The sequence below is a fragment of the Scyliorhinus canicula genome, chromosome 7 (genome assembly GCF_902713615.1).
Source record: "Scyliorhinus canicula chromosome 7, sScyCan1.1, whole genome shotgun sequence".
Lineage (NCBI taxonomy): Eukaryota > Metazoa > Chordata > Chondrichthyes > Carcharhiniformes > Scyliorhinidae > Scyliorhinus > Scyliorhinus canicula.
Genome location: NC_052152.1, coordinates 195,452,759 through 195,478,343, shown reverse-complemented (window position 1 = coordinate 195,478,343; position 25,585 = coordinate 195,452,759). Strand labels below are relative to the sequence as shown.

General features: G+C 51.8%; 1 protein-coding gene across 1 annotated transcript in view; it reads right to left on the bottom strand.

Annotated features, from left to right (window-relative positions):
* Nucleotides 1–25,585, bottom strand: part of plcg1 (phospholipase C, gamma 1) — a 163,162-nt gene that overhangs the window by 18,250 nt on the left and 119,327 nt on the right. Inside the window, exons 21-25 of the mRNA XM_038803589.1 lie at nt 16,908–17,011; nt 13,354–13,450; nt 10,650–10,719; nt 6,773–6,936; nt 891–987 (exon numbers count right to left, since the gene is read on the bottom strand). Of these exons, the coding sequence (XP_038659517.1) occupies nt 891–987; nt 6,773–6,936; nt 10,650–10,719; nt 13,354–13,450; nt 16,908–17,011 (532 nt within the window). The remainder of the gene's footprint in view (nt 1–890; nt 988–6,772; nt 6,937–10,649; nt 10,720–13,353; nt 13,451–16,907; nt 17,012–25,585) is intronic.

Genomic DNA, 25,585 nt, shown 5'->3' with positions numbered 1-25,585 from the left:
TTTGAGGCCTGCCTGCGTTCTGCTCATCTCTCACCTTGCATGTGCCAGGACAGGTTCCAGGCTCCCCAGTCCCCCTACAGTGTGATTCAACACTGGTGGTAGCTCTGTGATGGCTACAGAAATCCAATTGTATTTCTACCCTCTCTGGCCCTTCACAGGTTTACCTCGACATTTCAGCAGCCTTATTGTCTCACACTCCAGGCTAACCTGCTACACTCGTTCCCATTGGATCTGCATTTTTGGTCCAAGTGCGAGTTCTGTTCATAGATCCCAAACGAGAAAAAAAATAGATATTATAGAAATCTTGCCTATAGAATTCAAACAAATGTGAATAGATCAACCACGACCAAGTATGTGATCCAGGAAAAATTTGATGTCTGTGGCCCAATTAACACATCAAGCAGTAACCCATTACGAAGTAGACATTTTTGATGGCTAAGTTATAATGACAGTTTGGTTACATTTCCTAGACTAGAAATGTTTGTGGTAGAGCAGTTCTTACACTGAACCAACTAATCCGGAATACCTCACCCCCCCCCCCCCCCCCCCCCCCCCACACACACACACACACACACACCAGTAATTCCGTTCACCCTTCAGTATGTGCTGATTTTACAGCAATTCGCTCCCGTAAACCTTTAACCAAAATAAAGTTCAGTACACCAGCTCTCCCCACCCACTCTGCCCTATCACAAGCCAAGGTTTCATGCCTGGGCAGCCATGCGCTTGGCCACGGTGGGGGGGGGGGGGGGGGGACTCGTCCAGGGGAGCGGGGTGGTACAGGGGACAATAAAATATAAAACAGGTTGCCAGGATTTCATCGGGGAAGCCAGGCAACTGGCCCAGTAACCGACAACTAACAGGCTCCTTGCCTTTCTTACATCACTTACTTTCTTCATCAAAGGGGACAGGTCTGCAGTACACAACCAGGTCAGAGAGTTCCAAAGCAATCTTCTTCCTCCGCTCCATCATCTTCCCTTCTTCCTTCTGAAGAGTGGGGAAGTCAATAGTTATCAAATAAGATTTCTCAAATCATTTGTTACACACACCGATTATTCATGAACTCTGCAATCCCGTTAAATGGTGGGGCAGTTGTTGGGGGGGGGGGGGGTTATTAATATTTCCCTTCAGTTATCTTGCACCTCCAAAGACTTCTTTTAAAGTAAATTTAGAGTACCTGTTTATTTTTTTCCAATTATGGGGCAATTCACCGTGGCAAATCCACCTACCCTGCACACCTTTTTTGGGTTGCGGGGGTGAGACTCACGCAGAGACGGGGAGAATGTGCAAAATTTACACAGACAGTGATCCGGGGCCGGGATCTAAACTGGGTCCTCGGCACCGTGAGGCAGCAGTGCTAACCACTGCGCTCCAAAGACGTTTTAGTTCCTGTTGGGGTACAGTCTCTGTGAGACCTGTTCTAATTCGCGTACAGTTTCTGTGATGCCTGTTCTGGCCAGGATACAGTTTCTGTGATGCCTGTTCTGGCCAGGATACAGTTTCTGTGATGCCTGTTCTGGCCAGGATACAGTTTCCGTGTTACCAGTTCTTGTTGGGGTGCAGTTCCCGTGACACCTGCTCAAGTTAAGGTACAGTTTCTGTGATGCCTGTTCTTGTTGGGATACAGTGTCTGTGAAACATGTTCTTGTTGGGATACAGCATCTGTGAAACATGTCCTTGTTGGGGTACAGTGTCTGTGAAACAAGTTCTTGTTGGGGTACAGTGTCTGTGACACATGTTCTCGCTGGGGTACAGTGTCTGTGAAACATGTCCTTGTTGGGGTACAGTGTCTGTGAAACATGTCCTTGTTGGGTTACAGTGTCTGTGATGCCTGTTCTTGTTGGGATACAGCGTCTGTGAAACATGTTCCTGTTGGGGTACAGTGTCTGTGACACATGTTCTCGCTGGGGTACAGCGTCTGTGAAACATGTTCTTGTTGGATTACAGTATCTGTGAAACATGTTCTTGTCGGGGTACAGCGTCTGTGATGCCTGTTCTTGTTGGGGTACAGCGTCTGTGATGCCTGTCCTTGTTGGGGTACAGCGTCTGTGAAACATGTCCTTGTTGGGGTACAGTGTCTGTGAAACAAGTTCTTGTTGGGGTACAGTGTCTGTGACACATGTTCTCGCTGGGGTACAGTGTCTGTGAAACATGTCCTTGTTGGGGTACAGTGTCTGTGAAACATGTTCTTGTTGGGGTACAGTGTCTGTGAAACATGTCCCTGTTGGGGTACAGTGTCTGTGAAACATGTTCTTGTTGGGGTACAGTGTTTGTGAAACATGTTCTTGTTGGATTACAGCGTCTGTGAAACATGTTCTTGTTGGGGTACAGTGTCTGTGAAACATGTTCTTGTTGGGGTACAGTGTTTGTGAAACATGTTCTTGTTGGATTACAGCGTCTGTGAAACATGTTCTTGTTGGGGTACAGTGACTGTGAAACATGTTCTTGTTGGGGTACAGTGTCTGTGAAACATGTCTTTGTTGGGGTACAGTGTCTGTGAAACATGTTCTTGTTGGGGTACAGTGTCTGTGAAACATGTCTTTGTTGGGGTACAGTGTCTGTGAAACATGTTCTCGCTGGGGACAGTGTCTGTGAAACATGTTCTTGTTGGGGTACAGTGTCTGTGAAACATGTTCTTGTTGAGGTACAGCGTCTGTGAAACATGTTCTTGTTGGGGTACAGTGTCTGTGATGCCTGTTCTTGTTGGGATACAGTGTCTGTGAAACATGTTCTTGTTGGGGGACAGTGTCTGTGAAACATGTTCTTGTTGGGGTACAGCGTCTGTGAAACATGTTCTTGTTGGGGTACAGTGTCTGTGAAACATGTCCTTGTTGGGGTACAGTGTCTGTGAAACATGTTCTTGTTGGGGGACAGTGTCTGTGAAACATGTTCTTGTTGGGGTACAGCGTCTGTGATGCCTGTTCTTGTTGGGGTACAGCGTCTGTGATGCCTGTCCTTGTTGGGGTACAGCGTCTGTGAAACATGTTCTTGTTGGGGTACAGTGTCTGTGAAACATGTCCTTGTTGAGGTACAGTGTCTGTGAAACATGTTCTTGTTGGGGTACAGTGTCTGTGAAACATGTCCTTGTTGGGGTACAGTGTCTGTGAAACATGTTCTTGTTGGGGTACAGCGTCTGTGAAACATGTTCTTGTTGGGGTACAGTGTCTGTGAAACATGTTCTTGTTGGGGTTCAGTGTCTGTGAAACATGTCCTTGTTGGGGTACAGTGTCTGTGAAACATGTCCTTGTTGGGGTACAGTGTCTGTGAAACATGTCCTTGTTGGGGTACAGTGTCTGTGAAACATGTCCTTGTTGGGGTACAGTGTCTGTGAAACATGTCCTTGTTGGGGTACAGCGTCTGTGAAACATGTCCTTGTTGAGGTACAGTGACTGTGAAACATGTTCTCGCTGGGGACAGTGTCTGTGAAACATGTCCTTGTTGGGGTACAGCGTCTGTGAAACATGTTCTTGTTGGGTTACAGTGTCTGTGAAACATGTCCTTGTTGAGGTACAGTGACTGTGAAACATGTTCTTGTTGGGGGACAGTGTCTGTGAAACATGTCCTTGTTGGGGTACAGCGTCTGTGATGCCTGTTCTTGTTGGGGTACAGCGTCTGTGATGCCTGTCCTTGTTGGGGTACAGTGTCTGTGAAACATGTTCTTGTTGGGGTACAGCGTCTGTGAAACATGTTCTTGTTGGGGTACAGCGTCTGTGAAACATGTCCTTGTTGAGGTACAGTGTCTGTGAAACATGTTCTTGTTGGGGTTCAGTGTCTGTGAAACATGTCCTTGTTGGGGTACAGTGTCTGTGAAACATGTCCTTGTTGGGGTACAGTGTCTGTGAAACATGTCCTTGTTGGGGTACAGCGTCTGTGAAACATGTTCTTGTTGGGGTACAGTGTCTGTGAAACATGTCCTTGTTGGGGTACAGTGTCTGTGAAACATGTTCTTGTTGGGGTACAGCGTCTGTGAAACATGTTCTTGTTGAGGTACAGTGTCTGTGAAACATGTTCTTGTTGGGGTTCAGTGTCTGTGAAACATGTCCTTGTTGGGGTACAGTGTCTGTGAAACATGTCCTTGTTGGGGTACAGTGTCTGTGAAACATGTCCTTGTTGGGGTACAGCGTCTGTGAAACATGTCCTTGTTGGGGTACAGCGTCTGTGAAACATGTTCTTGTTGGGTTACAGTGTCTGTGAAACATGTCCTTGTTGAGGTACAGTGACTGTGAAACATGTTCTTGTTGGGGTACAGTGTCTGTGAAACATGTTCTTGTTGGGGTACAGTGTCTGTGAAACATGTCCTTGTTGAGGTACAGTGTCTGTGAAACATGTTCCTGTTGGGGTACAGTGTCTGTGAAACATGTTCCTGTTGGGGTACAGTGTCTGTGAAACATGTTCCTGTTGGGGTACAGCGTCTGTGAAACATGTTCTCGCTGGGGACAGTGTCTGTGAAACATGTCCTTGTTGGGGTACAGTGTCTGTGAAACATGTCCTTGTTGGGGTACAGTGTCTGTGAAACATGTCCTTGTTGGGGTACAGCGTCTGTGAAACATGTTCTCGCTGGGGACAGTGTCTGTGAAACATGTCCTTGTTGGGGTACAGTGTCTGTGAAACATGTCCTTGTTGGGGTACAGTGTCTGTGAAACATGTCCTTGTTGAGGTACAGTGACTGTGAAACATGTTCTCGCTGGGGACAGTGTCTGTGAAACATGTCTTGTTGGGGTACCGCGTCTGTGAAACATGTTCTCGCTGGGGACAGTGTCTGTGAAACATGTTCTCGCTGGGGACAGTGTCTGTGAAACATGTTCTCGCTGGGGTACCGTTTTAGGGTTGCTTCTTCTTGCTAGAGCACGGGGTAAACAGTAGGGGAGAATTGCTGCATCCTATTCTGCATAATTTGAATCAGAAGAGGCTGAGAAATAGAGCACATATCAGCTGATCTGGAGGATGATCTGGCATCTGCCCAGGCAACAGCCAAACTGGATCAGAAAACATGGGGCGCGCTTCTCTCAGCCCAGGCCGGGCCAAGCGCAAATCGCATGACGCCACCCCGATGCCGGCCCGCTGATTCTCCAGAGAGCGGAGAATCGGCGCCATTGGCACGGCACAGTCAACGCGGCACCGGTCGCCAGCTGTGCCCTGGCGATTTTCTGCCCGGGTTGGGCCAAGCGGGCGTACAAAAAGTCCTGCCGGCGCCGTCCACGTGTGGCCTTACCCGGCGGGACCTCGGCGTGGATGCATCCGGGGGTGGCCTGGTGGCGGCTGAGGGGGGTCCGACCCTGGGGGGTGCCTCCGCTGTAGCCTGGCCCGTAATTGGCGACTACCGATCGGCAGGCCAGCCTCTCGGACTGAGGGCCTCTTTTGTTCCGCGCTGGCCCCTGTAGCCTCACGCCATGTTGCATCGGGGCCGGTGCGGAAAAGGGAGCCACTGCGCATGCGCCCATTGGTGCCGGCCCCGCTGCGCATGCGTAGACCCGCGGCGGCCATCTGACGCCGGCATTGGCAGCTGGAGCGGCGTGGGTCGCTCCAGTGTCATACTGGTGTTGCCAATCGGCACCAGAGTAATGTCGCCAATTAATAATGATGCACTTTAGAGTCGCCAGGTATCAAATTATACCACCACAAGGCTTTACCGGATATCGATCAAAGACCAAACAACCAGTTAGTCAGTTCAAGTTCAAAGATAGTTTACTTACACACAAGGATTACTTCGACATGCAACATAAAACACTACAAGTTAAACTACACCTAACTACTACAATAACCTATACTTTTTTTTAAAATTTAGATTACCCAATTATTTTTTCCAATTAAGGGGCAATTTAGCGTGGCCAATCCACCTACTCCGCACATTTTTGGGTTGTGGGGGCGAAACCCACGCAGACACGGGGAGAATGTGCAAACTCCACACAGACAGTGTCCTATACTTAACTTCAGGGAACCGGCTCTATGCAGATGGACAAGGCCTTTGCTGGGTGGAAGAAGTGGCTCGGTTTCTGCTGGGCTCATCCGTCTGGTAGCGATCGTTGGTCTTGAACTTGTCTGTCTGGTTGTTATGCTGCACTTGGGTTGGCATAGGCCGGATCCAAGAGAGACCGAGCGCATGTCTGTGTCTCTTATCTCTCTGGGATTTCGTGCTCTTTGGGATGGTCCTTAACTTGGACCCAATACTCTGGCAGACCTCGAGCACTGCCTTTGATTTTGGCCAATAAAGGGGTGGGTGCCTTGATGGCTGGGCGTGTCCTGAGCGGTCATTGACCATGGCTGTTTGGGCTTTCTTCGCAAAAGGGAGTGGCGCCGATTAGTCTGTATTGGTTACCTGAGTACAGTCCTTTTGTTCTGGGGAAATGGACCATTAGAATGAAAATGAGCGGGGGTTTCGATAGCGTCTAGCTATCTGGGTTACAAATACACACACAAGCTCTGAGTCTGTCTGAGTCTTGGGTTGGCCAGAATTCCCATGGCCCTTTGCAGGTTGCTATCTGAGATGGCTACACTGGCCCCCTTGTAGGGTCAGAATCGCTGCTCCTGAGGCCATGTTGATGCCTTCGTGAAACGCGGTTGGATCAGAGAATCCCGTCCATGAAACCTACTGTCTTCACATCCACTGAAATCATCACGTCAGCCCAGAACGGGAAAAACCAAGTCCAAACATGAAATCTCAGTTATCAAATGCAAGGCTAAAAAAAACCCGATAAAAGTCAAGTAACGAGTACCTAAAGTGGGGCAAAGGAAACCAAAATGTAGGCTGTTTTCGTGAAGTATGTGAACTTACCCTGGCATCTGCCGTCTGTGCTGCTTCGCGAATCTTGGTCACCCAGTCATTCAGATCTTCCATCGTTTCTGCTGCTAGGTCCATTGTTTCACCCGAGCGGTTGAACGAGCCCGCATTTATTTTAAAAACATATGGACGACTGCCTTTCCCATCTGGGTGCACGGCTGCAACGAGATAAAAGGAGTGAATCGAATATCGAGCTGCTCATCTAATGGAGTGGCTTCACTCCAAAATGCCATGTCCACAAGAAATCAACTGAAAAGAAATAAATCTCACTACCCGGCATCAATTCTGCAATGAACAAAAACAACCTACCGTCCACGTTGGGTACAAGTCGACCGTTGAAGGTTTGAAGAATCCCCTTCAAAAACTGGGGTTGACTTGCACCTGGACTTAGGGGCGGCACGGTGGCACAGTGTTTAGCACTGCTGCTTCACGGCGCCAGGAACCCGGATTCGATTCCGGCCTTGGGTGACTATGTTTGGAGTTTGCACTTTCTCCCCATGTCTGCGTGGGTTTCCTCCGGGTGCTCCGGTTTCCTCCCACAGTTCAAAGACGTGCAGGTTAGGTGGATTGGCCATGCTAAATTGCCCCTTAGCATCCAGGGATGTGGAGGTTAGGTAGGGTTGCGGGGATAGGATGGGCGCATGGGTAGGGTGCTCCTTCAGAGGGTCTGTGCAGACTCGATGGGCCGCACGGCCTCCTTCTGCGTGCTAAGGAATCACCTCGGGATTCTATGAATAAACGTGAACCGCCAACATTTTTTTTTCTTAGAAAGTTAGAGTAACCAATTCATTTTTTCCAATTAAGCGGCAATTTAGCGTGGCCAATCCACATACCCTGCACATCTTTGGGTTGTAGGGGCGAAACCCATGCAAACACGGGGAGAATGTGCAAACTCCACACGGACAGTGACCCAGGGCCGGGATCGAACCTGGGACCTCAGCACCATGAGGAAGCAGTGCTAACCACTGCGCCACCGTGCTGCCCCTTTGTGAACCATCAAAATGAGTGTGAGTGGTCACCATATTTGCTGTTTGCCACACAGGGTCTGTTCTGCGTGTGCATTTCTTAAGGTCCAGTCCATCTTCACAAAACATCCTGTATCACCTGCTTGGTCCAGCTATAAGGTACAGGTAAGTAAAACATTCATTTATGGGGTGAGAAGTTGAGGGTCACTCCTAATGTGAACATAGAATATGGTTAAAAGGGGCTGGATTTTACAATCAAGGATATACAAAAGCATCATTTTGAGGGCCAGAAAAATGGGGCTATTTTCAACGCCGAGTCGATTTATACGCCGTGAGTTAAGGCAGTTTCCACTGGTACAGGAGCTTGCCTTAGCATTCAGAACAACAGCCTTGAGGTAAAAGCCCCTTTATATGTAATAAAACATAAATACATAAAACTATAGGAGCAGACTCCATGGTCCCACAAGCTTGCTCCGCCATTCAATACAATCAATGTTGGTCTTCTACCTCAACTCCACTTTCCTGACCATTTAAATAGGGGACAGCTGGGACACTGGGTATGTGAGAAGAGAGCTAACATCAACTCTCCCAGTGAAGGGGGCGGCATGCGACGCAGTGGTTAGCACTGGGACTGCGGCGCTGAGGACCCGGATTCAAATCCCGGCCCTGGGTCACTGTCAGTGTGGACTTTGCACATTCTCCCCATGTCTGGGTGGGTTTCGCCTCCATAACCCAAAAATGAGCAAGCTAGGTGGATTGGCCATGCTAAATTGCCCCTTAATTGGAAAAAGATGAATTGGGTGCTCTAAATTTATATTTTTAAAAAAGTGTGTCAAAAGTCACAGACCAGTTGAAAAGGAAGAGATGGGTCAGTTTACTGTTGGCACAGTTGTTATATTATATTGCTACTCCTGGTAGCATGTTATATTACTGCGTTTAAGTAATATATATCGTTACTAACTGTAGATGATGTTGAAGAACACTCGAGTCTTCAAAGTAAACTGAAAGAATTTATTAAGTAACAATAAAACTAATAAATGAGTTTGACCCTCTACTGAACTAACTCTAGCAATAAAGTAAGGATAACTAACTGTACAAACTAGCTAAGCTACACGTGGTGTCTGGCTGAGATCCTCTCTGCTACTCTTGTTCTCTGCTAACTCCGGCTGATAACTCCTGCTGGAGAGAGAGGGAGAGCCTCTGGGAGCTCTTATTATATAGTAATAATGCCCTCTTGTAATGCCCTCTAGTGTTACAGCTAGGTGTTGTAATTAACACTTTAGTTACATGTCTGTCTACATATCATTACAACAATCACATGACATGTCACTTGCGACTTTGATCAAAATCAAGCGCCAAATGAAGATGCTGATCGACTAAATGTTCTAACTCTTGTTCCAAAGACTCTTGAGCTTTAAAACTGAGAGCTGCAAATATCCTGGGCTGGAAAAGCTCCTGCACGATGGTGAATATATAGCGACAACTGGATTGAAGGGAGCACAAAGCTTCTTGACACAAAGTCAGTAACATCGTCAAGGACTGTCCTTTTACCTCTGGGTGTTGGGCAACCACTTAGCGCAGAGGCTGAATAGGTGGTTCCTTGCCAATGCTGCGGTTCCTTGCCAATGCTGCTCGTGCTCTGCTGCCATATGTATAAAATCAGCCAAACAGATGTAACCATCTCTGATGTTTAGATTTAGAACATAGAACAGTACAGCACAGAACAGGCCCTTCGGCCCTCGATGTTGTGCCGAGCAATGATCACCCTACTCAAGCCTAACGTATCCACCCCCCCCCCCCAATTAACCTTACTTTTAGGACACTACGGGCAATTTAGCATGGCCAATCCACCTAACCCGCACATCTTTGGACTGTGGGAGGAAACCGGTGCACCCGGAGGAAACCCACGCACACACGGGGAGGACGTGCAGACTCCGCACAGACAGTGACCCAGCCGGGAATTGAACCTGGGACCCTGGAGCTGTGAAGCATTTATGCTCACCACCATGCTACCGTGCTGCCCCATGATGTGTTGGGTGCTCTGGATCCGTGGAACACGTACAGGCCGCCAACACTTAAAATAGTACAACACAATTTTATTAAACTATAAACTGCTGAACATACTATTACTGTGGGTTACACAATGTTAGATTAACTAAAGACCTGTGCCTGTCCTAACCAGTCGAATCACTCAGCACGTGGTGAGGATCTGTGCTGTAAGCTCTGTACTTCTGAAAGGCTGCATCCCGAATGAACGGGAAAACTGATGCCCTCAGTCTTTACAGTGAGTGTGCTCTAACTGGTGATTGGCTGCGGTGTTATGCATGTTGATTGGTCCTACTGTATGTCTATCAGTGTGTGTGTCTGCACCATGATATACTGGTGTGTATTATGACAATCTCCACTGCCTTTCATGGAAGCAGATGGCTCAGAGCCTTCTAACTGTAACCTTGCCCTGCCAGCCTGTGCCACCTATAAGTGCCCTTATTTTGGGTTTAATCTTATGGTGTGGTGACTCCTTTCCAGCACTCTTTTATACTACACTTCATTCAATAACCTAGGCTTGTGGAATCTTGCAGTGCGCAAATTGGCCGCCACGCCTCCTAAACTACAAGTGGCCACACTGCAAAAGTAACGCAATCGACTGAAAAGTGATTTGCATACGCCGAGGTGATGAAAGGTGCAATATAAATGCAAGTCTTTCCCATTTGGATTTACATGGTCTTCCCCCAGCCGTCTGAGAAAGTGCTCGACCTCCACTCGAGTTCTGCAGACATCTACTAAGGCAGCAGACCCATTTCTCATTACAGCTACAAAGCGACCCCTCGGATAGATCCCAATTAGGGTTACCGACAGCGGCTGAAGGAGACGAGAGAAGTTTTCCCAAAACGTTTGGCACGACTCACCAATCTGACAGGAAGGTACATCCAGTAATCCTCGCAGTAAATTTCCGAGAGGGCTGTTTTCACTAAGCGGCTGCAAGTAGAGGGGAATAAAAGGGAGATTAAATACCAGGCCAGTAAACTAATCTGTACAAGCTCAAAATATCAAATATGCCTTGATGAATGTGAACAAAATTCTCCCAATTAATCAGAAATATTTTTGCAGAGCTCAGCTACAGGAAGTGGTCAGGAAAGGCCAGGGTCTGAGCCCAGACAGCTCGGCAGGCCTCTGAACCAGACAGACAAGAGAGAGAGAGAGAGAGAGAGAAGGAGACAACATTCCTCGGAGAAGGAGCAGAAATTAATTTCAAAACAGGAAAAAGAAGAATTAATGTGTCACGAAGGATTAAAAGAACTCCGTACTACATTTAAACAGGTGATTTTAAAATTCCAGTACTGGTTGTAAGGAAAACAAGTCACTTTAAGGGATTAATGTTTGTACTGGTAAACATTAGGCTGGAATTCTCCGGCTGTTGGCTGGCAGTGGAATTCTCTGGTCCCGCTGGGAGCGCACGCTCGCCTGCAGGTTTCCCACTGGCATGGGGTTTCAATGCAAACTCCACACATAATGTCACCCGCGTCCCTGGCACCGTGAGACAGCGGTGCTAACCACTGTGTCATCCTGCCGCCATGCTGATATCTCCGTTTCCTCCATTTCTCACACACTACCTTCCCTTACCTGCCTCTGTCCCCAGCCCTGCCTCCTGAAGCTTAGCTGGTAAAACTTTTGTATCATCAATCAGAAGTTTGGCGGTTCAAGTCTCTCTTCAGGGACTTTTTAAAAATAAATTTAGAGGACCCAATTATTTATTTTCCAATGAAGGGGCTAATTTAGCGTGCCCAATCTACCTACCCTGCACATCTTTGGGTTGTGGGGGTGAGACCCAAGCAGACACGAGGTGAATGTGCAATCTCCGCACAGACAGTGACCCGGGATCGAACCCGGGTCGTCAGCGTCATGAACTCTCCAGAGACCTCAGCACAAAGATCTAGGGTAACACACCAGTGTAGTACTAAGGGAGTGCTGCCTTATCAGAGAAACTGCCTTTTAGATGTCAAACTGAGGCCCTGTCTAGCCTCCCAACTGCGCAACAACTTGGATGCTCCTGCACAGTTGGCCCCTTTAACTTTCCGTGTGTGTGTGTGGCTGTGCAAAATAATTATAATTTACTGTGCACTCCAACAAATCAACACACTCAACAAAAATTAAATCAGAGGAGTTTAGTGCTTGGTGTCCTGGTCAATAGTTCTACCCCACCACCACTGGTAAAAAGATTATCTCACGTTTCTGCTTTTCGGAGCTTGTTTGCTTGGCTACCACATTTCCTTCATAACAATAAAAACTATACTTCATAAAAGTACCTCGCTGGCTGTAAAGTGTTTTGGGACATCCTGGGGCTGTGCAAAGTGCTGCACAATTACAAGTTTTCCTTTACATGCACTAAAATTTCTACCTTGCACACAAATACAAGAAGCCCATTTTCAAACTAATTAATTTGTGGACGTCGCTGGCTAGGCACAGCATTTATTGCCCATCCCTAGTTGCCCTTCAGAAGGTGGTGGCGCGTTGCCTTCTTGGACCGCTGCAGTCCCTGAGGTGTAGGTACACCGACCGTGCTGTTAGTGAGGGAGTTTCAGGATTTTGCCCCAGCGACAGAGAAGGAACGCCGATATATTTCCAAGTCAGGGTGGTGAGTGACTTGAAGGGAACCTCCAGGTGGTGGGATTTCCAGGTATCTGCTGCTCTTGTGCTTCCAGATGGTAGTGGCCGTGGGTTTGGAAGCTGCTGTCTAAGGAGCTTTGGTGAGTTACTGCAGTGCATCTTGTAGATGGTACGCACAGCTGCCACAGTTCGTCGGCAGTGGATGGTTTGTGGAAGGGGGAGCAATCAAGCGGGCTGCTTTGTCTTGGATGGTGTCGAGCTTCTCAAGTGTTGTTGGAGCTGCATTAACTGAGGCAAGTGGACAGTATTCCATTACACTACCTTGTAGATGATGGACAGGCTTTGCGGGGGGAGGGTCAGGAGGCGCGTTACTCGCTGTAGGATTCCTGGCCTTTGACCTGCCCTGGTAGCCACAGTATTAATATGGCTAGACCCATTCAGTTTCCGATCAATGGCAACCCCCCAGGATATTGATTGTGGGGGGATTCAACAATGGTAATGCCATTGAATGTCAAGGGGCGATGGTTAGATCCTTGCTTGTAGGAGATGGTCGTTACCTGGCACTTGTGTGGTGCAAATGTAACTTTCCACTTGTCAGCCCAAGCCTGGACATTGTCCAGGTCTTGCTGCATTTGGACATGGACTGCTTCATTATCTGAGCAGTCGCGAATGGTGCTGAACATTGTGCAGTCATCTGCAAACATCCCCACTTCTGACATATGTTGGAAGGGAACTCCTGCAGTGATGTCCTGGAGCTGAGATGATTGACCTCCAACCACCACAACCATCTTCCTTTGTGCCAGGTATGACTCCAACCAGTGGAGAGTTTGCCCCCTGATTCCCATTGACTCCAGTTAGGAGGTTAGCATCAAATCTGATGTGAACCCCATAGAGACAGCTTGTTACCATTTTGCTTGGAATGCAATTAGCAATAGCAATGGAACTATCATATTGCTGTGCTTCAGGGGACACGATCTTGTGTCAAGCTGGATTAAAGTGTCTCACCAATCTCTCTGGTTCTGAAGTAGTTGGGCTCATTATCTCCTCCACATAGTTGGCAGGGAACCAGAACTGTCGTTTCCCTCCATAGTCTCCTTTCCACCTGGAAAATATGTGGGAAAGAGGTCAATGTACAGAGCAGAGAGACAACAGTAGCCGCATCAAACTAGGCAAGTGGGCGGTGCGATGTTTAGGAATATGATATAAACTGGAGAATAGTCACTCAATTAGCATTGCTGCCGCCGCCGATGTCCTAGGTCCCAAACAGCCGGTGCATTGACTCACATAATAATGGTTACATGTCAAAATAATTCATTCCAGGTGAGAAACTTTCGATATAAAGGTGTGAAAAACGTAAGCTCTTTATCTGCCTTCTTCCTCCAATTATTCCCCAACTCTCCCAGACGCTCACTTTCACTCTCTTTGCTGGTCAGCAATGGTAAAGTAATCCGGGTGCATCCTAACTCCCCCAACAATGGTTTGCATGACGTCACGGGAGGAACGCTTGGCTCAATGACCTTTCCTCTCAAGGTAATGGCATGTCTCAGGATAAATCTATCACAAAGCAAAAAGTTTGCGTTTGTACAGCACACCTAACGTGGTAAGATGCTGCAAGGTTGCTTCATACTCGTGTTTCCAAACTAAATTTGGTGCGGAGCAGACGGTGACCAAAGGTTTGATCAAAGATATGGGTTTTAAGGAGTGTCTCAGAGGGGGAGCCAGGGAAGTTAAGAGGCGAGGGGGAAATTCCAGTGTTTAGGACCCAGGCAGCTGAAGGCCGGGGCCATCAATGGCATTCTGAACCGTGGATGCACAAGAGGACAGAATTGGGGGAGTGCAGAGATCTCGGAGGGTTGTAGGATTAGACATAAGCATCAACCAGATTACAGTGGGCGAAGTTCTCCGCCCCGCCCCCCCCCCGATGGCGGAGTTCCCGGTGAAGCGGAGAATCCCGCCCTGGTGAAGCAAACACAATCGGTGTCAGGTGCCGACCCGTTTCCGATGCGCTGGGCCCCTCGCTGGCCTCGGGATAGATGTTCGTGCCCGCAGACCGGGCACCATATTCTCCGGGCCCGCATGATTCTCCGGTCCTCAGGGCCAGGAATCACATGGGCGAGAATTACTACAGGTATGGACAAACGTGGCCCTGACATGGGGCACCTCACGGTGGGCTAAATTAATCCAAAGGGCCCCCCCCCTCATCCGCCCCATCAGAACCTTCCCCCACCCCCCCCAAACAATCAGCCCCCTTCACGCTGGAATGATTTTGAAGTGGCCAGCTGGAAATTGACAGCATTCCTGACGGGGCTCTCTTTTCCGTGAGGCCACTGGACAATAGTCTCTTTTCTGGGGGGGGGGTCTCTTTATTTAGCGGGTCTCTGGGTGGGTCCCCTTTATTTAGGGTGTCTCTGGTGAGGGTGGGGGCTCTTTATTTAGTGGGTGTCTGAGGGTGAGTCTTTATTTAGGTGGTCTCTGGAGGGGTGGGGGGGGTGGGGTAGGGGGGACGTCGCCATCAGGCCGCCCGATCAAAATGGCCGCCCGATAGCGGGAATCCCTCACAATCCTCGCCAATATGGCTGGAGCTTGGAGGCAAATCATGTGATGAAACCTCCAGAAAATCATTTAATCACAGTCGGCAATCTCGAGACGAGGTGATTTCCTTTCATTTCACCCTGCTGTAAAAATATTTTTAATAAAAAAAATCTTCCTTTTATTGTCCAGCCACGATTGAATGGCGGAGCAGACTCGATGGCCCGAGTGGCCTAATTCTGCTCCTCTGTCTCATGGTCTTAGTAAGAAGTCTTACAACACCAGGCTAAAGTCCAACAGGGTTGTTTTGAATCACCAGCTTTCCGAGCACAGCTCCTTCATCAGGTGAATTCACCTGAGGAAGAGGCTGCGCTCCCAAAGCTAGTGATTCGAAACAAACCTGTTGGACTTTAACCTGGTGTTGAAAGACTTCATACTGTGCTCACCCCAGTCCAACGCCGGCATCTCCACATTATGGTCTTCGGACACTGATCGCTCGTAGGCGGGTTCTGTTGGGGTAGAGGTCAGCTTCTCCAACCTGTGTCTTGGCGTGGCTGGGGGATCTAACGGAGTTCCTGCATTTAGAGAAGGTGAAGTTTGCCCTGAGAGGGGCAAATGAGAGGTTCCACATGAGATGGGGTTTGTTTATTCTGTATTTAGCGGAGCTGGTTACCGCTGACTGTTGGGCAGGGGCTGATTGGGGGGGGCGGGCGGGTAGCCAGGGAGGGGGGTTTGTGCTGGGTTTATTTCATTTTGTGTTTGGAATGTTTTGTAAATGTTAAAATGTTAAAAACTTGAATAAAAAAATACTTAAAAAAAATAAATAAAAGTGCTGGACAGTAAGAGCCTGGGAGAGCCACGGAACAACGATTGTTGAGGCATTTGAAAAACCACAGGGAAGGTGCCTGTTGAACAAATAAACGCCGTTATGCAAGTTACTAACGGGATAATGTGCAGGATGTAGACCAGAGGATGCTTGCTTACTTCCTGTCAGAGTTCAGAAATAAAGCTGGATAAAACAATACAAAAGAAAATACCGCAGATGATGGAAACCCGAACTAAAAACTGAAAATGCTAAAAAAAAAACAATATTCAGCAAATCTGGCAATGTCCACGCTGGGAGAAGCAGAGTAAAACATTTCAGGTCGATGACCCCTCAGTTCTGACCAAAGGTGACCAACCTGAAACAACTCATTTTTTTCTCTCTCTCCACACATCAGCATTTCGAGCATTTCCCTGTTAAAGCAATCGCTGGTGTCAAACAGGAGCAGGGGTAGGCCATTCTGCCCCTTGAGCCTGTTCCACTATTCAATCAAATCATGGCAGATCTATGCCTTCATCTCATTCACCCATTCCCTTCCCTGGCAAAGAGGGAGGTCTTGTGGCCCAGTTGGCAGTGCCCTCGCCTTTCAGCCAGAAGTTCTAGGTTCAAGCCCCACCTGGGGATGGTGGGCCATTGAAGTATTGAAGGGGATGAAGTGGGCCACTCCCGTACCGGCCTCCCCCAACGGGCGCCGGAATGTGGCGACAAGGGGCTTTTCACAGTAACTTCATTGAAGCCTACTCGTGACAATAAGCGATTATTATTATTATTATTATAAGTAGCGCTTATGACGAGGTTCAACAGGCTGACAATCAGCCTGCTAACTATTCCCCAAAGGGGAGAGAAATGTGTGTCTAGATATGAAACAAACCTACCAATCTCAATCTTGACCTGTTCAATTGACCCCTGACCTCAATGGCTTTTTGAGGAAAGATGTCCTCTACCAAGCGTGTGAAGGAAGGCTTCCTGACTTTTGTTTTCCTCATGAAAGGCATAGCTCCAAAGTTATGATGGTACCCCCCCCCCCCCACTTCTTGTTCGAGACTCCCTCACCATCTACCTCATCAACTCCTCTAACCATCATAAACACCTAAATGTGATCACATCCTATCCTCCAGCACTCAAGGAAACGCAGCTTGATGGAGAATGGGTTTCAGGCCTTCCTGCAGTTAAGATGAATCTTTCCGCGTGCATGCCATGCGCTTACCATCCTCCGTCTTGTTTGACCACATTCTGAATGATGCAGTTTTTGCAGAAGGAGAGTTCATCGTCCTGCTGTGCCTTGTAGTCATACATTGCCTTGACTGTACACTGCAACACAAAAGCAGGTTAGTAAACACTGACTGACCACTGCTGTAAAAGGATCTGGTAAAGGACTGGCACGGATATGGTATATATTTTTAAAAAGCTGCAGCAAGTTTTCAATGATATCCTTGTCCGCCTCCTTCGTCTGACATTAAACAGAAAACACTGACTGTGTTGATCCAATCTAGCTTCGACTCAGTCTTATTATACACCATACCCTCATCAACACTGCCCATGGAGGAAGCAATCTGGGCCAAGGCAAAGGAGCTTTGGGAGTTAACTTGACACGCTCGCTAATCATTGTCCAGCAGGGAAATACTGGTTGAGCGAAGGAGCATTTCAGACTTGCAGGCTCAAACCTGAGGAGGGTGAGGAGACGATGACACCATAGTCAGAAAGGTTGAACAGGTTGGGCCTACACCAGGGGTGGGCAAACTACGGCCCGCGGGCCGCATGCGGCCCGCCAAAGGTATTTCTGCGGCCCACCAACTCATTAAAAAAAAAAAAAATTAAAAAAAAAAAAAAATTTAAAATTTTTTTTTTTTAAGGTTAATAGGGGGGGGGGGGGGCTGTTGGGTTACTTACTGGTATAGGGTGGATACGTTGACTTGAGTAGGGTGATCATTGCTCGGCACAACGTCGAGGGCCGAAGGGCCTGTTCTGTGCTGTACTGTTCTATGTTCTATATGAGGCGCCCAGAATCATAACCGGGTGAAGTAATTATTTTACTTAATATACTATGCGGCCCTTTGTGAATTGTGAATTTCTGAATGTGGCCCTTGCACGGAAAAGTTTGCCCACCCCTGGCCTACAACCATTGAGTGTTTGGAAGGACGTGAACATGGGATCCTGAGGTGGCTTGACAGGGCTTTTAAAACAATATATTTTTTATGCAAAAAAAAAATATTTTTTATGCAGAACAACACAATCATACAGCTCTTGAGCATCAGTACAACGGAAGTAGTGCAGTTTGTTGTGTTTTTTGTTTTGGTAGCATTAATACAACAAGCGCGATTCTCCGCTCCCCACGACGCCTGGGGGAATAGCGGGAGGGCCTCCCGACATTTTTTACGACCCCCCCGCTATTCTCTCCCCCCCCCTCCCCACGCTCGCCCCGCTCCACGAATCGCCGCTCGCCGTTTTCCCCGGCGAACGGCGATTCTCCGAGACCGATGGGCCGAGTGGCCAGCCGTTTACGACCTTTTTATGACGGCAGCAACCACACCTGGTCGCCACCGTCGTGAAACGGGCGCCAGAAGCCCGTTTGGGGCTTCTAAGCGCCCGATTGGCACGACAGTACCACGGCCGCGTCTTGCGGGGCGGCTGAGGGAAACGACGGCTCCGCGCATGCGCGGGTCGGAGCCGTCTGCGTGATGACGTCAGCCGCGCATGCGCAGGTTGGAGCCGTCCAACCTGCGCATGCGCAGCTGACGTCATACAGGCGCTAGCCGCGCGTGATTCTTGGCATGCGGCCTTCACGACTGTCGTCAAGGCCACGCTGCCAAGCCCCCGGGGCCCCGCTCCTAGCCCCGATGGGGGGGGGGGGGGGAGAATCGGGTCCCGGGAGGGGGCGCGGAGGCTGCTGTGGGTGACGGCCTCTTCCACGGCAGCCTTCCCGATTCTCCGCCGTTGCGGAGAATCGCGCCCCATCACCCTCAATTTGGTCGGGAACTTTGATTCTCCGGCCAATCGCCGAATGCGATTTCGGCTTCGGTGACCAGAGAATCCAGCCCGAGGTGTTGCCTCTTGTCGGGGAGAATAGAATTAGGGGACACAGTTTATCAATGAGAAGGTTCCCTTTTAAGATGGAGATGAGGAGAAATATTTTCTCTCAGAAGGTTATTGGTCTGTGGAATTCTCTTTCCCAGAAAGTGGAGGCTGAGTCACTATATTTATTCAATGCAGAGTTAGAAAGATTTCTGACAAGGGAAGGGAATCGACCATTATTCGGCGGGGAAGAGTCAGCGAGGAAAATGGAATTGGGACCACAAATCAGCCGTAACCTTATTGATTAGCGGAGCAGGCTCGAAGGGCTGAATGGCCTACTCCTGCTTCTAATTCCTATGTTTTTCAATACGTAGGGGGCGGATTCTCCCATGCCTCACCATTTAGGAGAATCGCTGTTCGCGCCGGATTTTTACGCGACGCCGTTCCGCCATTCTCCCAACCAGCGAGAACAGCGTCATCGAGGTCTGCGCCGCCCAGAGAATCGTCCGAGGGGCTAAGTTTGGCGATTCTCCGGGCCCCCCGCAATTCAGCGGCCCGACGGCGTGATCTGGCCGTCGCCGTTCACCCCTGCTAAATAAATTTGTCAGCCAGTCGTGCTGGCTGACGATGCGGAGTGAGGAGGTGAGCGGCCGTCGTTCTCGGAAACAGCACGCTGTGCCGTCCATTGCCAGTGCTGGCGGGGGGAGGGGTTAAGGGGAAGGGTGCTGCCATGTTCGGGGGGGGGGGGAGGGAGGGTGCAGCCATGTTCGGGGGGGGGGGAGGGTGCAGCCATGTTCGGGGGGGGAAGGGTGCAGCCATGTTCAGGGGGCGGGGAAGGGGTGGGGCAGGGTGCAGTCATGTTTGGGGGAGGGGGGTTCGGGGCAGGGGGCCTCCATGTTCCTGAGCGGTGGGGGGGGGGGGGGGGTTTTCCATGGGAGCGACATGCCAGCCGGTCTGCCATGGCAGGGCAGTGGCGAAGCCACGTCTGCAAGTTGAGTTCACGCTGATGGGCAAAGGCCACTGGCGCCCCCATCCCGCGCGGCCACACGCCTTGGCTTTGGGTGCGGCCAGCCCCCCCCCCCCCCCCCCCCCCCCCAAACAGGTGCTGCAACCCCCAGCTGACGGAGACCATCTCTGGGAAGGGCATGCCAGGCCCCGTGAAGGCATGGCCAGCCCACGGTGGCGCAATGAGGAGGGACGGGCAAAACTGGGCGGTGGACGGACACTGTGGGCAGGGGTCAGGGTGCCTGCGTGTCTGTAGTGACACCAGCCAACTGGGGCACACATGTATTCCATGGCACCTGGCTGTCGAGGTGTCAATGCGCCATCGTTAAACATGCTGTATCCCCCCCCCCCCCCCCCCCCCCCCCCCCTCCTGCAGATCCTAATGTTGGGGCACCAGCCAGTGATGTTTGCGGCCGGAGCCGCTGCCCAGCAGTTGGCCCTTCGGCAGCGTTGAAGCAGACGGCTCAGAGCAGCTGCGGCAGTGGTGGCTGCAGCAGAGGGACTGGCTGCAGAGGGCCCCGTGCCACCCGCTCAGGCTGAAGGCCCGTCCGCCTGACAGGTGCAGGAGGAGGCGGAGGGGGACGATGACCACAACGAGGGGGGTGCACAGGACAAGGATACCGATCTTAATGGGCAGAGGGAGGAGGAGGACCAGGTGGTGGTGCCAAGGCGCCAGAGGCGCCCCATGAGGCCTCGAGTGTACCGTCACCGCAAGTCCTTCGAGGACCTGCCCGACAGGGCATGTAGGAGGACACTCCGGATGAGTAGGGAGACCGTCGCACATATATGCCACCTCATGACACACCTGGCACCACATGGAACAGGGGTGGACATGCTGTCCCAGTGGCCGCCAAGGTGGTGGTTGCCCTCAACTTCTACACGATGGGGTTGTTTCAGGCGCCGAGCGGGTACCTGTCCGGTATCTCCCAGGCATCGGTGCACCGGTGCATCCGAGCAGTCACCGACGCCCTGTATGCCATTGCCGACTGGTACATCCAGTTTCCAGAGGATCGCGCACACCAGGGTGCCCGGGCAATGGGATTCGCTTCCGTGGCCAGGATACCAATGGTCCAGGAGGTGATTGATAGGGTGCACGTCGCTACGCGTCCACCATCGGAGAACAGGGATGTGTTCATGAACAGAAAGGGGACCTACTCCATGAACATTCAGGTGGTCTGCGACCACTGCATGGAGATCATGAACGTGTGCGCCCAGTACCCCGGCAGTGTGCATGATGCCTTTATACTGGCGCAATCTTTCATCCCCGCCATGTTCGAGGGACACCTCCCCCGGCTGAGGGGCTGGTTGCTGGGCGACAGGGGTTACCCGTTGCAGTCGTGGCTGATGACGCCTATAAGGAGGCCACAGACCAACGCGGAGACCCGCTACAATGAGGCCCATGCAGCAACCAGGGGTGTTGACGAGAGGTGCTTTGGCCTCTTGAAGATGCGCTTCAGGTGCCTGGATCGCTCTGGAGGGGCCCTCCAGTACCATTCAGAGAGGGCCGGCCGCATAGTTGTTGTCTGCTGCGTCCTGCACAACATAGCCCAGCAGAGGGACGATGTCCTAGTGGAGGAGGCACAGGGGGAGCCCGATGAGGGCGACGCATCTGTACATGAGGAGGAGGAGGAGGATGGGGGGGGGGGGGGGGGGGGGGGGGACACGACATGGGGGCTGGATATGGCCAGGAGGCTGCACGACGCCACCGGCTTGGCGAGCGAGCACGCGAGGCGTTGACCGCCACACGTTTCAACAACTAGGGGGAGGGCATCGCTGAGCAAGGCACTTGCACCACCTTTCCACCCAAACACACCACCCAGCACCCCCCCCCCCCCCACCATCCGACATCCCTCGCTCCCACACCACCACTTTCACAGCACCGTACACCTGCGGCACAATGGGATGGTCTCACACAGTTACTGTGTAAGCGGGAGTGATCAGAGCCATGTTGAATGATGGCAACCCGCTCTGCGATGAGCTGTGAGCTGACTCATGGCGACAGCTACACCCTCCACCTGGGTGGTCCCTGTATGTGTCACAGACACTCCACCACATGGCCACGTAGGGTAGCTGGCGTCGGTGTTCCGAGGATGACGGGGGGTTGGGGGGGACACACACACCCGGCCTCACTGTTGTACCGACCTTCGACCCCATGCCACTGTTCCCCTTCACGACCCCTCAGGCACCGGACATAGCACAGAGGCATCTAGGTTTGGTGTAACAGTGACTTTAATCGTGACATTCACATACAAGTGCCCGAGCCCCTATAACTAAGCTGTGCCCTGCACCTGTGCCAACTTACTACGTGTCGAAGCTCTTTGCCTTACAGGCCGTACCACTACGCCTTGGTGTTTCCCCAGACGGTACAGCAGGAGTGGAGGTGGACTGCTGAGACCCCTGCCCTGCGACTTGGCTCCCCGTCGGCGTGCGTTTCCTGGGGCTGCCCGGCTTGGATGGGCCAGGCTGCTCGGCGGGCGTGCTGGATGCCGTGGTGCCACCCTAATCTGCCCTCTGCCCACCAGATGCACCAGGGACGGAACGTGGGGAGTCCGAGTGTTCCGGGACCTCCCTTGCTGGAGTCACCGGGACGGGGCCTAGAACCTCCTCCTCCCTCGGGGAGCCCGGTGGCCCCTGGGCCTCACTATGGGACGGTGGTGTGAGCGGAGACAAGCGCCGTGGCACAACCGACACCTGGCGCTGCCAGTCCTGGAGGCCCGCAGTGGCATCGACCTGGGTCTGAACATTCGCAGTGATGGAGCTCAGGGAGTGCGCCATCCCTGTCAGGGACTGTGTAACCTCAACCTGTGAGTGCGCTACGCCATCCAGCACATGCACCAGGCGGCCGATGATCTCAGCGATGGCCTGCTGAGACAGGGCCATGGCCTGCTGAGACAGGGCCATGGCCTGCTGAGACGGGGCCATGGCCTGCTGAGACAGGGCCATGGCCTGCTGAGACTCGGCCAGACCTCGGAGCGCAGCGGCAATGTCCAGCTGGCTCTGGGACATGGGTGCCTGTGAGAGGGCAGCCCTGTCCTGGGCCACAGATGACGCGTGCACATGAAACCCCACGCCTTGCAGAACCTGACCCATGGCCGATACCGTTTCACCCATTGCCTCGACCGCGGACGCCACCCCTGCGGTGTCGGCCTGGGTGGCAGCCATGACTGGCACCACTCCCTGCTCCTGGACGGGGATGGACTCCTCCAACTGCGTCTGCAGATGCTGGAAGGCGGCCGTCATCCCGTTGTCCACTCCCTGGGTTTCCAAACGCCACGAGTCTGTGGGTGGGTCTGGCAAGTACAGTAACCCGGGAACCGTCTGGGCGGCAGCTGGGTGCTGGGGCTGGGCTGCACTCCGACCATCCAGCCCCTCAGCTGCTCCTACCTCCACCTGCTGCACCGGTTTGGCTGTGTGGTGTGCACCTGTCAGTGTCCCAGAAGCCTCATCACTAATGTGCCCAACCGAGGTGAGGGTATCTGCGATGGTGGAGGGTGTGGGTGACAGCTGTGACGCAAGGTCCATGTCCTCATCAGACCCCAAGTCTGGGGTCTCCTGGGTCAAGCCTTGGATCGATGGACATTGTCCCGGGCCCATGTGAGGGGCCGTGTCCAGTCTGTCCATCACCTGTTTGGCCGTCCTCTGTGCGTCACTGTCCAGAGTCCCCGTCCTCTGTCCGTCACTGTCCTGGCTCTCTGTCCTCTCTTTGTCCATCTCATGGCCGTCAATGTCCTGACTGTCCGTCCTGTGTTCGTCAATGTCGTTTGTGTCGGTCCTCTGTGCGTCCGTCTCCTGAGCCCCGGCTTCAGACGAGGGCCCTCCTGTCCGTCTTCCTTCCCCTCCCTGGTGTGCGGAGTCAGGTGTGAGGGGGTGGAGGGGACAGTGTGAGGGCGCGGAGTGTGAAGGGGTGGAGTGTGAGGGGGGGCTAGGGGGTGAAGGGGGCAGTGTGAGAGGGTGCAGTGTGAGGGGGGGCTAGGGGGTGAAGGGGCAGTGTGAGGGGGGTGTGAGAGGGTGGAGGGGTTAGGGGGTGGAGGGGGCAGTGTGAGGGGGTGCAGTGTGAGGGGGGTGTGAGAGGGTGGAGGGGTTAGGGGGTGGAGGGGGCAGTGTGAGGGGGTTTAGGTGGTGGAGGGGGCAGTGTGAGGGGATGCAGTGTGAGGGGGGTGTGAGCGGGTGGAGGGTGCAGTGTGAAGGGTGCAGGGGGGTTAGGGGGTGGAGGGGGCAGTGTGAAGGGGTGGTGTGTGAGGGGGGCTAGGGGGTGGAGGGGGCAGTGTGAGGGGGGTGTGAGAGGGTGGAGGGTGCAGTGTGAGGGGGGTTAGGGGGTGGAGGGGGCAGTGTGAGGGGGTTTAGGGGGTGGAGGGGGCAGTGTGAGGGGGTTTAGGGGGTGGAGGGGGCAGTGTGAGGGGGTGCAGTGTGAGGGGGTGTGAGAGGGTGGAGAGGGCAGTGTGAGGGGGGTTAGGGTGTGGAGGGTCAGTGTGAGGGGGGTTAGGGTGTGGAGGGTCAGTGTGAGGGGGGTTAGGGGGTGGAGGGGGCAGTGTGAGGGGGGTGCAGTGTGAGGGAGGAGGGGGAAGGGAAGGGGCTGAGGGAGTGTAGCCAGGCAGGGGAGTCTCACTTGGTACTGCGCCTCCGATCTGGCATGGCACTACCTCCCGGGTGGCAGCTCCCCCAGCGAGAGTCCAGGGCCCTCTGCTCATGGATGGTGTCTGCTGGCCCCTTTTCGGGGCCTGAATCGATGCTGCCGACGGCCCGTTGGCGCCGTCGTACACTCTGACTCGACATCGGACAATCGCGCCTAGATTACTTGTGATAGAGATGATGTAATGTCAGAGTGTGCCCAGCATGTGGCACTGTAACCACTCCTGGATTGAAATGATTACCAAATGGGATGCACAGCTTAAAAACAGGCCAGCCGGCCCATGTTCTGCAGGCACCTCCACTAACCCCTCTTCATCTGGCTCAATCAAAATAACCTTCTATTCCTTTCTCCCTCTGCTGTTAACCCATTAAATGCACTTATCCTAAATTAGAAGATTAAATGCTCCAGGGGCGCAAGTTCAAATCCCAACACGGCAGCCGGTGGAACTTAAATTCAACCGATGGATAAATGCTAGTCTTGTTAATAATAATCATGAAACTAGGGCAGCACGGTGGCGCAGGGGTTACCACTGCTGCCTCGTGGAGCCAAGGACCCAGCTTCGATCCTGACCCCGGGGTCACTGTCTGCGTGGAGTTCGCACATTCTCCCCGTGTCTGCGTGGGTCTCGCACCCACAACACAAAAGGAGGTGCAGGGTAAGTGAATCGGCCGCACTAAATTTCCCCTGATGTGAAAAAAGAATTGGGCACCCTTAAATTTATTTTTAAAAATCATGAAGCTACTCGAAATGTCCATTCGGGAAGGAAATCTGCCACCCAGTCTGATCTACATGTGACTCCAGACCCACAGCAGTGCGATTGGTTCTTAACAACCATCTGAAATAGTCGGGCAAGGCGTTCAGTTTCAGGGCAATTAAGAATGGGCTTTGGAAACGGCAGCTTTGCCTGTTACACTCACATCCCAAGAACAAGCAAAAATGAATGGATGAAAATGTCGAGGAGCTAAACGGCCCACTCCAGTTCCTTCATTCCTATTTGCCTCAATCCCTTCATGTGGTCACGAATACTGCATTCTAACTACTCTGTGGGCAGCGATGTATCTCCTGAATTCACTATTAGATTTTGTAGCGTCTTTATTTATAGCCCCAGGGTTTGGACTTCGTCAAAAGGCGAAACCTTTCCTCTACCTCTGAGCCACCTTCAGCCAAGTGTTGGCTGAAAGAGCCCCAGCCTGTTGCCTGGCGCACGGCTCTTTCTACCCACACTGCAAACTTGCCAC